Source organism: Rosa rugosa, chromosome 4 (genome assembly GCF_958449725.1).
Source record: "Rosa rugosa chromosome 4, drRosRugo1.1, whole genome shotgun sequence".
Lineage (NCBI taxonomy): Eukaryota > Viridiplantae > Streptophyta > Magnoliopsida > Rosales > Rosaceae > Rosa > Rosa rugosa.
In genome coordinates, this window is record NC_084823.1 from 56570151 (window position 1) to 56584022 (window position 13872).

General features: G+C 40.5%; 3 protein-coding genes across 5 annotated transcripts; 1 reads left to right on the forward strand and 2 right to left on the reverse strand.

The window, feature by feature from the left end:
• Nucleotides 1-871: 871 nt before the first annotated feature.
• Nucleotides 872-3849, reverse strand: LOC133746014 (uncharacterized). 2 transcript variants are annotated; one of them, XM_062174173.1, is made up of 4 exons: nt 2708-3849; nt 2217-2325; nt 1857-1992; nt 872-1439 (listed from the first exon to the last, which is right to left on the reverse strand). In XM_062174173.1, exons 1-4 carry the CDS (start codon nt 3634-3636, stop codon nt 1315-1317), a joined length of 1299 nt encoding a protein of 432 aa, XP_062030157.1. In that variant the 5' UTR covers nt 3637-3849; the 3' UTR covers nt 872-1314. The 2 variants fall into 2 exon arrangements, 1 of the variants encoding a protein (XP_062030157.1); XR_009863905.1 differs by having other exon boundaries at nt 1400-1439; nt 1857-1934.
• A 277-nt stretch (nt 3850-4126) lies between these two features.
• LOC133746013 (uncharacterized) lies at nt 4127-7415 on the reverse strand. 2 transcript variants are annotated; one of them, XM_062174172.1, is made up of 3 exons: nt 6118-7415; nt 4938-5865; nt 4127-4331 (listed from the first exon to the last, which is right to left on the reverse strand). In XM_062174172.1, the coding sequence occupies exons 1-3, from the start codon at nt 7263-7265 to the stop codon at nt 4308-4310; spliced, it is 2100 nt and encodes a 699-aa protein (XP_062030156.1). In that variant the 5' UTR covers nt 7266-7415; the 3' UTR covers nt 4127-4307. The 2 variants fall into 2 exon arrangements, with proteins under 2 accessions (XP_062030156.1, XP_062030155.1); XM_062174171.1 differs by lacking the exon at nt 4127-4331 and having other exon boundaries at nt 4728-5865; nt 6118-7414.
• A 2341-nt stretch (nt 7416-9756) lies between these two features.
• On the forward strand, nt 9757-12847 carry LOC133746015 (lipid phosphate phosphatase 2-like). Its single transcript, XM_062174174.1, has 9 exons — nt 9757-9891; nt 10484-10811; nt 10900-10987; nt 11077-11186; nt 11282-11375; nt 11448-11636; nt 11744-11803; nt 11919-12113; nt 12385-12847. Exons 2-8 carry the CDS (start codon nt 10596-10598, stop codon nt 12047-12049), a joined length of 888 nt encoding a protein of 295 aa, XP_062030158.1. The 5' UTR covers nt 9757-9891; nt 10484-10595; the 3' UTR covers nt 12050-12113; nt 12385-12847.
• Nucleotides 12848-13872: the final 1025 nt, after the last annotated feature.

Genomic DNA, 13872 nt, shown 5'->3' on the forward strand with positions numbered 1-13872 from the left:
TTTAATACTACTAATCATGATAGAATTTTCATAACTAGAAGATTAATTATGTCAATAACAAATTAAATTTTAGAGAATTAGCCAACGGTTCATGCAATAATTTTTTGTTTTTACGGGTAGAACAAATAATTGTATTAATGAAATCAATCAAAGTCAGAATAGTACAAACACCGAAGTAAGTAGGAACTAGGCCTATATAGGTACAAGACTACTCTTTAGAGATATAACGCCTCAAAAGTCTATAAGCTCACACTAGTACAAGTTACTCTCTACATAGTAACACTGCAAAAGTCTACAAGCCTACAATATGCAATAATAATTAGTTTAGGTTTTTTAGATTCCACAATTTAAACATGACAAATCAAAGGGAAAATCTTAACATGGAAATGATGAATATTCATTCGCCTGGCCTACGAGTTTGTTAATAAGTGACCTACTTAGCAACCACCCTAATGAGTCTATTTACCATTCTATTATTAAGGATTAAAATTGGGATGCAGGTTGGGTTCATATGTGGCTGTGGTTTTGGGAATTAAATGGATCACCCACCAACCAAAGATGGCTCATTACGCAAAGCAATTGAAGCAAATACGCATGTTTATGAACTACTTTTGCCAAGGTTTTGTACAATGATCGAAGAAAGTGAAAGAAAACGATTGCCAAGATCATGTACTTGTATAATAATACGTGCACATAGGGTGAAAGTTTCAGGGTACTTCAAAGTATTAAAACTTCAGAGTTCAGAATCGAAAAACGTTAGATCGCAAATCAGTGTAACCAATTCAATGAGCTAATGTAACAACTCCGGATTCTGGACCTATAAAACACCCCATATAGAAGCCATACTACACAAGTAGTAATTGAACGCAAATGATCATTAGCATAAGATTCCTTTTATAAAAAAAGTAAAAATTGGTGACTTCAAACAGAGGAGGTTACAACATTGAATCAGTCTCTTTGGCGCATAGGACATCTTCCTAATCACACAACAGAATGCAGTACCTAACCATGTTAGGAACAGCTCGGCAAAACTAACATAAAGATCCTGACTCAACTTTCCTAGCTACCAAGCCTCTCATCAACCCTTTGCCAGAAGGATGAAAGGAAAGATTCTTTATGATCCTTCTTGAATAACGATGATTGGAGTGAAAAGAACTCTAGAAACCTAGCTACCTACATTCATGGACATTTTCCTGAACTCAACTTCTATGAAACCCTTGAGCTTCTGCATATAACAAATTAACTTTGGTGGACTGCAATGGAGCGTGGAAGCTGGATCTATCACAAACATAGAAGATAAGCCGACTTTTAAGTCTACTTCTTCTTTGCTCTTGATAAGCTGACTAGAGAAAGGACATGTTGTGCAATCGCTACAGAGGCATTGGAGTTTGCAGCTTTCAGAGCCCTCTCGGACATATCTGCCATTTTACTTTCATCCCCTATAAAAAGGAAGCAAACGATCATAATTAAAGGACATCTAACTTCTAGAGTCAATTTGGATTCAATATACTGTCCAGTTCCTACAATAAAATGGCCTTACTCATCATTAACAAAAAAAACAGCACATACACAACCCAACTACTGAAGTACCCAGCATTTATCTGTTTCTATTCAAATTAAATTATCTTCAATATTCTAAGAAGCAAACTTAGAAAGTAATTATACAAATAATCAAATATTATGCATTTATGTGCATAACTGCATGCACAACATGCTAAGCAGTATATGAAAAATGTCAAAGTATCAATAAGGACCTATGATACCTCCAGATTATGAGACAAATTATACAGTAAGAATTGTTAAAACCTTAAGCAAGCAATTTCTTATCAGGCAAAACTGCAACAGAATAAATGTACCTAATATCTCTTCAATTGCATTTCCAAGGGTTGTCGAATCAAGTTCATCTTCAGTTATAACCCTTGCACCTGCCAAGTCTGCCATCAAAAAAGCATTTTTGAATTGATGTCCTTCAGCAACATCTGGTGATGGTATCTACAAATTCAGAAACTAATTATGAGTTCTCCCCTTGAGCAAAAAAGGGGACAAAAGTATTGATATTAAGAACATGATCAAAACATTGTCGATAGTGGGCATGTTAGATTCACATGGAAGATAGTCTCATACAACATGAAAACAGAAGCAAGAAATTAGGTCTTATTTATTATCATATCATGACATGCTTTAATTCTACAACAGAACGTGAAAACTGAAATTACCAGAATGGAAGGCTTCCCAGTTGCCAAGATCTCATCACAAGTCATTGCACCAGCTCGCGAAACTATTAGGTCTGCAGCTGCATATGCCAGATCCATTTTATGCATGAACCTTCAATATACAGAGTCACATTAGCTTTGAATATGCTATGGACGCATACATCTTGACAAATGTGGAAGGTAAAGTAAGTGTACTATCTCTGAGTTATAAATTATCTCTAAATAACAACAAATACTCAACATGCTAATCATTAATGATATTGAACACCCTAAAAGGATGAGAAAGTCATTGGCAGGATTCAGGAATATGATCGTCCTTTCCAAACTTATGTTCCTGATGATCTAACACATTAGTTTGCATCAACAAGTTATAACTTTCTCAATGAACACATTGTATGTTAAAACTATCCCATTTGTTGAGTGACACAAATCTTAAATCCTTATGAATCATCTCGCATTCTAGTTACTTAAAAACAGAACCACAGAGCACTTACGGCTTCAAAAGGAGCCGCGGATGGTTCTTAACAAGGCTCTCCATCTCATTATAGGCCTCCACTCCAGTCTGCCAAATGATGAACAAGTCCTCCTTCTCCAACAGCATCTGATAATACAAATTCAGCATAGCAATGTTCACGGCATTAGCACCTAAAGACCCTCCAAGCACCAAAAGCACCTTCACCTCTCCCATCTCACCAGACTTGGGAAAAAACCGGCCCCTCGCCACCGCCTTAGACACATTCTGCCTTAAGGACGACCTCACCGGATTCCCACACACCACACACTTCCCATTCCCACTTGGGAAACAATCAATAGTAGAATTAAAAGCCACAAACACAACATCAGCTAAAAAAGAAAGCACCCAATTGGCTATTCCGGGAACATCATTCTGTTCCTGAATCACAAGCTTCACTCCTCTCAGCACCGCCGCAATGCCTACCGGAAAAGACACATACCCCCCGGTTCCGATCACAACATGAGGATCAAACTCCCTCAATTTAAAGTAGCTCCATATTATTGACTTGATCAAGTAATAGGGAAGAAACACGTTTCTGGGTGACAAAATAGGACGGTGCAACTTGGCGGAGGGGACGGCGGCGAAGTCGTAGCCGGCGTTGGGGACGGCCTTGCTTTCCATGCTTTTGGGTATGCCAAGAAACAAAATCTGGGCGTTGGGGTCGGTGCTTTTGAGCTCGTCAGCTATGGCGACGGCCGGGTATATGTGGCCGCCGGTGCCACCGGTGGCGAAGACTACACGGAGGCTGCCGAAAGGGACGGCGTCGTTTTGGGAGGCGAGAGTTGGGTCATTTGATTGCCTTAGAGAGAGACAGGAGGTGATCTTGAAGTCAAAGGTCCTGACTTGGGTTGTTGATGGGAACTTGGGGATGAAAAAGAGGTGACCGAAGCCGGCGGTGGCGGCGGCCATTAAAGGTGAGATTTTTGGAGGTTTTGGTGGCGCATTTGTTGTGATCAAAGTGGGTTGAGATTTTGAGAGTGGGGGGTTTAAGGAAAATGGGAGTTGGGCACTATGAGCTTGAGAGCTTGAGCTCTACTGATCATGGTGGGGACTATGGAAGCTTTGCTGATTTGGATACTCCACTGTGTACTTTTTTTCGTTTTTGGTTGATATCTCATTTGGATTTTTCCTTCTGTTTTCAGATCTTTCCAGTAGTCGTTTTCGTGGAACACAACTGTGCCGTTGTATGACTTTGGAAGAGAGTCGCACAACATAGATGCCTAGGCCTAATGTAAAAGTGAAGGTGAAAAAATAAAAACAAAAAGGTGTTGATGTAACACACCCTTTTCAGTTTTAAGTTTTAACATCATCACCACATCGTACCATTCACATTAATTGAGTGCTAACATTGCATATGGTCACGGGGGGGCCGTAGCATATAACAAACTCAAGAACATCGGTGAGTATGGTAGAATGTTCGACGTTATATTTTCTTTTCAATTTGGGATATTCACACGCAGCAAAGTTCCAACATTCACATCCTTGTTCTTAACTACGTACTCAAGCTTGTTCTCTGTTTCCGGTCTTCCGGGATGAAGAATATATGAACTTTCTTGCTTCTTCTGGGTTGAACTACATTGCTAATTGATCTGCATCTGGTTTTTCTGTATGCCAGAAGAAACAGTTGAGAATCGTAAGACATACAAGTAAATCATTTTGACATGCATGTTCATAGATTCCTCACAATGCCTAAGTTTTTTCTGATCTGAACATAGTCAAGCACCCGATGCCTTCTCGAGAAGATCGAGAAACGTTTTGCTCGAATGCATATAAATCTTATATTAAAATGCATGGCATGACCAATACATGCTAGAGACTTGTACACCATGTGCTTGATCCAGTTCTCTGCTGTAGCAGCTGTTAGTTTCTATTTCTTATAATTAAAAACCAGAAACCCCAAAATGATCATCTTCGATCTCTGCCAAACTAAGCATTTCCCATGACTGACAGATTCACAGTAAACATAAGGTAACACCTCTAATATATATGACCCACAAGAAGACAGAAAAAGAAAATCTGTTCTTTATTATAAAATCCTATGCATATGAGCAATTAGCAAAGTCTATATATAATAACCATCAAGAAGAGTGCATATGTAATTAAGGTAAAATGAACATCCAACTTTAACCAACCACTTTTTTTGTTTTGATTTCTTGCCTAACAAGTTATGATTGTGTGTGGCTTTGATCTGCTGCTGAGTATGCGGCTACCTGCTTTGATTCATCTGACATTGCTACTGCTGCGGCGGCGGCTGCTGGAGTCATGGATTGATATTGGGAAGGCAATGGGGCTGCTTGATGCTGGGTGTAGTATACTTGTTCATGTGAAGGATTGGCATATTCGTAAGCATAGTTGGGTGCTGTCGCAGAGGAAGGAACAGCAATGGACTGAGAAGGATGATGCATTTGAGAGTAACCAACAAATTGCTGCTGATAATGGTTGGAAGGGATTTGGACTAATTGAGGAGTTGGTGTCACAGAGGTCTGGTAAACACTTTGAGTCATTTCAGGCATAGCAGGTGAAGCTGTCTTTGGGGGATAAATGGGTGGGATACCGTCCTTGTAAGCAGCAGGGTTTTGGGATGTAATGCGGGTCGTCGAGGCAACACCAGCTGGATCAGCTATTGTAGACTGCAGAGCCATTTTGTATGGTTGTTGCGACTGTGCAACAGGCATCAAATAGACTGGATATTGCTGCTGATGATCAATTTGGTGATGAAGCTGTTGCTGCTGCGATGGTGGAGCATACATTGTGTAGTACGGTGACACTGGCACTTGACCAGTAGCAGGGTGCTGGATATTCATATATTGAGTGCTTGCATGGACAAATTGTTGCTGCTGCTGTTGCTGCTGCTGGAGATGCTGCTGTTGGAGCTGTTGTTGCTGTTGCTGCTGCTGCTGCTGTAGCAGTTGTTGTTGCTGCTGCTGTTGTTGCTGAAGCTGATTTTGCTGTTGTTGATCTAATTGCGGAGGCACACTGTACCCTGAATCCTGAGCTTGGTTTCGGGAACCCTGATCCGAAGCATCACTTGTTGTATTCGGGCTAACAGGAGCTCTGCCATCTCTAGCTGCAACTTGAACTTGCTCTTGATAGTACATTGGTTTCGACAGAGAGTTTGCAGACGCAATGCTACTATCACTATACATTCGATAAAAACCACATAACCATTTCAGTACCTATCCATTACTTCCATAATTCAAAACCAAAAACCACAAACTAGGCTCCTAACAATCTCTCCGTTACACTCAAATCAGTATCATCAACCCTACTTAGTCTTCACAGTAAACCAAAGTTTGCAAATTTAGCAGAGGCATAGCATTTATCTATGTGTATCTACTAACATATACTTCGAAACAGAAACTAACAATGCAATAGAAACAGAGAAGATACCTTGCAACCGAATCCGGTGAAGGCAAGCTATAACCTCCACCTCCACCACCCTGCTTAAAATGCTGCGGCTGCAATGGCATCGGCAAAGGCGGCTTTCGAAACCCTACAGGCACATTCTGACCCGAAATATCATCCTCCGAGTTGATCCTGTTCATAGTTTCACCTCCTCCTGAGTTCACAGCCATAGGATTAGTACTCAAAGCTCCAGAACCAGCAGCAGCCACCATTGTTGGTGCAGCAGCAAAGCTTGTCTGAGCAAACTGCTCCTCAATCCCAGCCGGCTTCTGACCCTGCACTACTCCGGCCACATTTCCGTCCATTCTAACCCTAATTGGCGGCAAATTCGACAAGCAAGGCGACGAAGAAGACGACCCAGACGACGACGTATTGCTCTCCACAAACGCCGATTCCGAAATCGAATGCACTTCTTGAACCACCGCACTAGGTTTTCCACTGTTATGATCCCCAAAGAAGTCGCCTTGACTCGCCGCCGCCTCCAGGTCGTTGCAAGAATCACTCCCGCCGGTCAACAAGCAGTCCATGGTGGCCGCCGAGTCGGAGAGGTTTCGCGGCATCAGACCCGAGCCGTTGAGCGCGTCGACGAACCACGACTCGGACTTGGCGTCGTCGAGCAAGGCCCCCATGGACGCCGCCGTCTCCGGTTTGCCGAAGAAGAGAAAGAGGCGGAGCCGCGACGACGGCTTCAACGGCGAGGCGGAGGAGGAGGTGCGGTCGTACTCCTCCACCATGTTGTCGAGATCCTCGTCGGTGGTGACGGAGATGAGGGAGTCGAGTTCCTCCGTCGGGAGCTGGTACTTGAGAGAGAAAGGACGGCCGTTGAGGAGAGTACGGGAGAGGCGGGAGCAGAGGTCGGAGAGGGAGGAGTGGCGGTCGGCGACGACAATGCGAGTCTCGCCGCCGACGTAGCAGAGCGACTTGTCGTGCGGGCGGGGGAGGATGTGGCCGCCGTAGCTGCACATGAGGCGGAGCTTGGCGCCGGGGACCTGAGGGAGAGGCTCGGCGTCCCAAGAAGAGTCGGCTTTTCGGGATCGGGGGGAGGAGTCCAGTGAATCGGAGTAGCCGAGTTGCGTGGCGGCCGTGGCGGCAGCGGCCGTGGCCGGAAGTGGTGGGAGAGGCGGCGGATCCATTGGAAGAGGTTCTTGATTTGTTATTACAAAGGGGTCCAAGGGAAAGGTGGTGCCTTTTATTTGTGTTTGACTTGGAATTGAAAAAGCTCTCTCTATCTCTCTTCTCTTTCTTAGAGTGACTTAAGCTTTTCTGCTATCTATTTTTTTCTTTCTTACCTTTGAGTGTAGGTAGGGATTTTAAGAGTATTTATGGATCAATGAGCAGACGTCTTAAGCTAATAGGCTCTTGAAGTCCCAAAGTCTTTGAGGGTGGTAAGTCATGGATGATGAGCGATGTTCATTTGATCGGTGACTGACATAACGTATGGGGGAGGATTCAGTGCACCGATGTTCATTTGATCGGTGACTGAAATTTCCAGTAAGTGATCAATGTATAATGGAAATAATCGAGGTGTGATTGGATTTGACACAAGCAATCATGGAAGAGAGATTTAGTGAGTTTCAATCACGAAATTGAATGAGGTAATTAATTCGTGAATGGATGAAAAGTGATACTTATAAAGTTGAAAGAGATGATCGAGGTACAATCACAGAGATAATTAAGACGTTGATAATCGGAATAAAATTGATGCATGCAAAATTATGTGGTATAATTCAGAGGATCATTAGAAGAGAACCCGAAAGCTAGCTCAAATTTTAGTTCAATCGAAGAGGAAAGGTAAATTGATGGATTGAAATTAGGATGGATTATAACCAAGTCTCTTTGAAATAGTGGCGTTTATTTTAATCAGTTATCAACCAAAGCAAAAGAAGATGATCGAGGTATTATGGAAGCGATCTATGCATGATAGAGATAATCAAGATTTGATCGGGACAGATTAATGCACGCAATTATATATGTGCAGCATATATAATTGATAAAAATTAAGTCAAATGAGAGGATCAATGTGGGATTAGAAGCCGCTCAAAATTAAGTCCAAGCAAAAAAGAAGGGTAAAAATAATTGATAAAAATTGCGATAAAGAAGTTTAATCCTCTCTTAGAGTGATGGAAAAAATAACTACTTCTCACAAGTACATGGTAATTTTGAGATCCATAAACTACACGATGCACATGAACTTACAAAGAATTGGACCAGTCATGTGCATCCCCATAGGAACTTGTGCACGATTACTACTTGTACCGATGTGGATCTATATCTTGATTTTTTGATGATGATCAAAGCAAACCCTTTTCTTCACTTTAAAATGATGTGCACCTTGTGCTTCTCCTTCAGAAACGAGGAGACTGTAATGCAATACCACTACATGAGGAGCAAATATAGGAGAACAATGTGGTGCGAGCATTATTAAATCTTTTACCATTTTATATCTTTTATAAGTCATACAACAAATTATATGAGGCATTACAACATATATTTTTGTTAAATATTAGTTACCCTTTTCTTAAGAATTGAAAATGTTCTTGAATTGGTCACTTTGTCCTTTGCATACATTTGCTTTCACTGGTGTCCATTGTCCAATGTCCATAGTTCATTTTGTATCCACGTGTTGAGTTACATAATCAGATGCCTTTCCAGTCTACAATTTACTGGCATAGCTTCATATTATAATCGTTTCAAGCAAATCTAGTACAAAAAGAATGTGACTTGAATCGAGTTTGCCAAAGGATTTTGGTGTTGCTAGAGCCGTAATCTATATATTAATGCCTCTTCATGTTACTTAAGAATAGTTGAAACTTGAAATAGTTTTAGTTTTTATATCATAATTAACAAGTTGGACATGAAGTGTATAGCAAAGGGTGAAACTCAAGAAAATATGGGAAAAATCCTTAAATAGTACCTAAACTTTCAAAACTACCCTCGTAGTACATGAAATATTGCTCCGTTTCTCCATATGGTACTTCCATCCAATCTGCCGTTAACTTTGCCTATTAATTTTTTTTTTTTTTTTTTTTTTGGAGATGAATGTCATCCTATAAGAATGAGCCACGTAAGCAAAGTTAACGGTAGATTGGATGGAAGTACCATATGGAGAAACGGAGCAATAGTTTAGGTACCATCAGGGTAGTTTTGAAAGTTTCGATACCAAAATGTGCATTAGACAATAGTCCATGTACTATATGAGAATTCTTCCCAGAAAATATTAGGTAGGGTTGTCATGTCACGTGAATGGCTCGATCGGCCAATATCTCAAAGGGGTGGATATGGAATAGTTGTGGTATTTTTGACAGACATAATGTTGATATGACAAATTTTAATTGGGCAACTGTACCATCCACGTGACTGCCACGCAGCCACGGTAATAACATTCTACCCTAAAATTTGATTCAGCCAGGGAATCTTCTTATGTATAGTTTTGACAGTGTTACAATGCAATAGCCTCTCTGTGTCTGTGTCCGCCTCTCCTTGCCTCACCTAAAATGACATTTGGGGATGATTATCAAACCGAGAACGCACTAGAGGAGCGGAATTTTACAACTATGCAAGGATAAATTTAAACCGCTATTAACCGCAAAAATTGCAAGTGTTAAATTATTTTAACCGCTAAAATTACAAGCGCCCTTGAACCCTTTGAATTTCAAAGGTTCCTCTTCACCACTGTACCACGGGCCTCTCTCTCTCTCTGAATTACGATTGCTGCACAGGGAGGAGGTCCGGGGGAGTTTTGTACTTCACAAATCGGCGGTAACCTCTCTTCTCTATACACATGACATTAATGTGCTTTGCCGGCCGTTTTCCTGCATCATGGCCTGGATTTGTTTGGACGATCATTATCTTTGGGCTAGTCATAACATTACCTTTCATGGTTCATGTCTTCAACAATGGTGTTGTTTTATACTTTTCATGTTGATTTTGTTGTTGACACATTCTGGTAATCCTCATTGGATGATCGATGAAATTCAGTTCGATGGACATGTCTTTTATTATCGATGTTTATAATCGTTACCTTAAGGTCCCGAAGACTAAAAGTTGGATATTGCATACCATAAGGGCACTAAATTTCTGCTGGAAAAGATTGGAAATTTATTTAAATGATCATTGTCCTAACAAGCTTGGGAATTATTTATAGTTATGATGTTTGATGTCGCATTAACAAATGCTTCTGTTACTAGGGTTAGGTGTTATGGTTGTGCTGTTTTTATCTAATATGGCATGATGGTTTTCTTGTGTAAATCTTCTTCTTCGTTCAATTGTGACAGCAATTCTCATTTTAATTACTTGACGCATCAAAAATTCTCATTTTACTTGGTAACTTGGCAAGAATATCAATTTTCAGGGCACTTATCTCTGGGACGAAGAAAATAGTTAAAGCTACAGGCATTTGATTCATCCATTGCTAGCTACCAGTTGATTTCAAATTGGTATAGTAACATTTCAACCAGGAGAAGATGCCAGAAATTCAATTGGGAACTCACACGTTGAAATCTCATGGACTCAAAGTGGCAAATGTGCACAAGTATGACTGGATGATTCTTCTAGTTCTTGGGGCGATCGATATTACTTTGAATGTCATCGAGCCTTTTCACCGGTTTCTTAATCAAGATATGATGACTGATTTGAAGTACCCCCTTCAGCTAGACACTGTACCAATGTGGTGTGTTCCGGTATGCATGTTTCTCATTCTCACAATCTCTATATCTTTGTACGTACACTTCCCTGGCTTTACATTCATTTCTTGACTTCCTGTATCAGATTTACGCTGTATTCTTGCCGGTTGGTATCTTTTTTGCGTTCTACTTCGTCAGAAAGGATATTTATGACTTGCACCATGCTATGTTGGGTATTCCCTTTGTCCTTTTAGGCTTCCTCTATACCAGCTGTATGTTACCTGTTTGTGAGCTAATGAAAATGGTCACATCTGCAACTTAGGTCTTGCATATTCAATTTTGATAACTCTGGTTATCACCGACTCAATTAAAGATGCTGTTGGTCGCCCCCGTCCCGACTTCTTCTATCGGTGTTTTCCTGATGGACAAGAGGTAGGTAACAATTTCATTATTTTTCCTTGACGCTTGTTTTCCTTAGATTATGCTGATTATTCTCTTCACATACTTCTTGTCAATGACTTCTGCAGGCATATGATGCGTACTATGGTGATGTTTTATGTACTGGAGATAAGGATGCTATAAGGGAAGGATATAAAAGCTTTCCTAGTGGCCATTCTTCAGGTAAGCTTTCCTGGCATGTAAAGATCAGCTAAAGAACCTGTGCATAATGTGGTTGCTATTGTCAATGTGCAGTGTCATTTGCAGGCCTCGGTTTTCTTGCGTGGTACTTGGCTGGAAAGATCAAAGCATTTGATCGTCGAGGCCATGCTGCAAAGCTGTGCATTGTGATTTTTCCACTACTTTGTGCTGCTCTGGTAGCAGTCTCGCGGGTGGATGACTACTGGCATCATTGGGCAGACGTCTTCACTGGTAGTCTTATAGGTTCGTCTACTAAACGAATCATATATATATAAAAGAGTAAAATAAAAAAAAATAAAAAAACTAAACTTAGCAAACAGATGGTAACATTTCAATTTGTGTAAGTGCAGGAATTGTCATAGCATCAGTTTGTTACTTGCAGTCCTTCCCTTTTCCAAACCAGGAAAATGGTAGAAACTACTTTCATTTTTCGCTTTCCTTGTCGATATTTTAATCAGTTCATGTTAGTCTACTTTCCCCATATGTATCTTATATATCTTTGGAGTTTTAACCTTAAACTTGCAGGGTGGGCACCTCATGTATATTTTCGAGTGATGGCTGCACAGCTGAGTGATGCCTCGGCGACAAGGCTTAACAATCTCAATATGCGAAGACCAGACGTTGAAGCTCCAGTTGATTTCAGTCCACCAGCTTGATGCTTCCATGCACATGGAAGCTGTGAGAAGATATTACACTAGTATAGAATTCATATGATCCAAGGTAAAAACTCAGTTCATGAGAGAAGTCAGAGAACAAAGTATGAGATATTAAGTGGCTGGACCCGTTTTATTTAATGCTTACAGGAACAGTTGGGTGTTAATTGTTGAATGGTGACAGCCGCCAAAGCTCATTACATTATTACATGTGCTGCATTGGTTGCTTTCATTAACTCAAAAAACATTAATTAGCCGGCCAGTTACCAATTTTTGCATTTGGATAAGTAGCCAGCTTCATCTTCATTTCACATACACATTTCTCTGAAAATATGCAGGCATTTGCAGCATTCAAGATTCAGATGAGGAGGTCCCGGAGGAGGAGACGTTATCGTAGGCTAGGAAGTGTGGTTATTACTGAGGAAAATGCAGCAGCAGGAGGGAGAGGGACTCTAAAGTTTTGGAAAATTAGAGTGACCCCGAAACTGCGGCTCAAGGTTACAACATCATCGATGGCTGTTCTGAGGAGGCTTAGGAATGCTTATGTGGGAATGATGCTTTGTTTTGCTGGCCGTGTTGCTCAGTTGAATTCATGGTAGTTTCCACTTGTTTCAGAAGACATGTTCCACAGTTCTTTGCTTCACAGCAACTGATGATCAAGGTTGGTTGGCTTATCAATTTCTTAGAACTGAGCTGAGGAACAATTTGTAACCTTTTGTATGTGTATGAATGAACCCATTTTCCTAGAACGGATCCTATGTAACAATTTTTATCCATAACTAGGATTGAAGTTTTTAAGTACACGTAATATCTTCTGGTTTTGTATTATGTGGAAGTATAGAGGGGTTAAACATGCTTTTTGTTGTGGAAAAGATAAAGATTTATTCAGAAAGTAAACGAACAAAGGCAAAAGTCCAGAGGTGAAGGCAACCAGTAGAAAAGAGAATGTTATATGCATTAGTATCATGTTCATGATGAGGTATCAATTTCTCAGGGAACTTACTACCAATTTTTTTGGTGTCTTTAAAATTCAGGCATGAATTTGGGCAACTTTCTGTAGCATTTAAGGTTAATTATGATGTTCCTACCTTATAAAGTAAAAAACAAACTCTGAATTTCATATAAAAGGGTTAAATTTGCAGCCTGTGATACGTATCACTGTATGTAAAAGGAGAGTAATGTGTAGCCATGAAGTGGTTTATGAATAACAGTGTATCACTAGGGTCTCTTCTGTCATATCTTGAACCTTTCAGGCTCATATTTATTACTTGGCTCTAAAATCAAACAAGTGCCAAAAGACAGTTGGGTGTTAATTGCTGGCATTTAACATATAGAGGTTTTCTGTTTTCACATGCTCTCCATTGCTGCTTTCTGACTTTTGGTTCTTGGAATTTTAATTACATACCTACCTCGTGTAGTTCACTGTTTCTTCATGAATAAAGACCACCCTTTAGGTCCTTTTGACACTGCTTTTGTAGGAAGCACTTCTGTTTTATAAGCTTAATTTTCAAGTGCATATCTATACGTGCTTTGTTAAAAAGCACGTAACACTACAGTTACTTTTGCGAAACGCTACCAAAAACGCTTTCGACTCTCAAATTAGCAAAAACCAAAAGGGCTCTAGGTATGAATAACTCTCCCTATAACCCTCCTCAATTTAATGATATTTGCTTTTGGTCTACTTTATTTAAAGCCCACCTCTGAACCACACCAACTTTGGTTATGGCCATTAATTCCTGGCCTTTCACCACCCTTACTTCTCTTTGGTATTGTAATCTGGGTATCTCTCTCCATTTTGGGGAAGCATCAAGATGGAGTGCTACAGA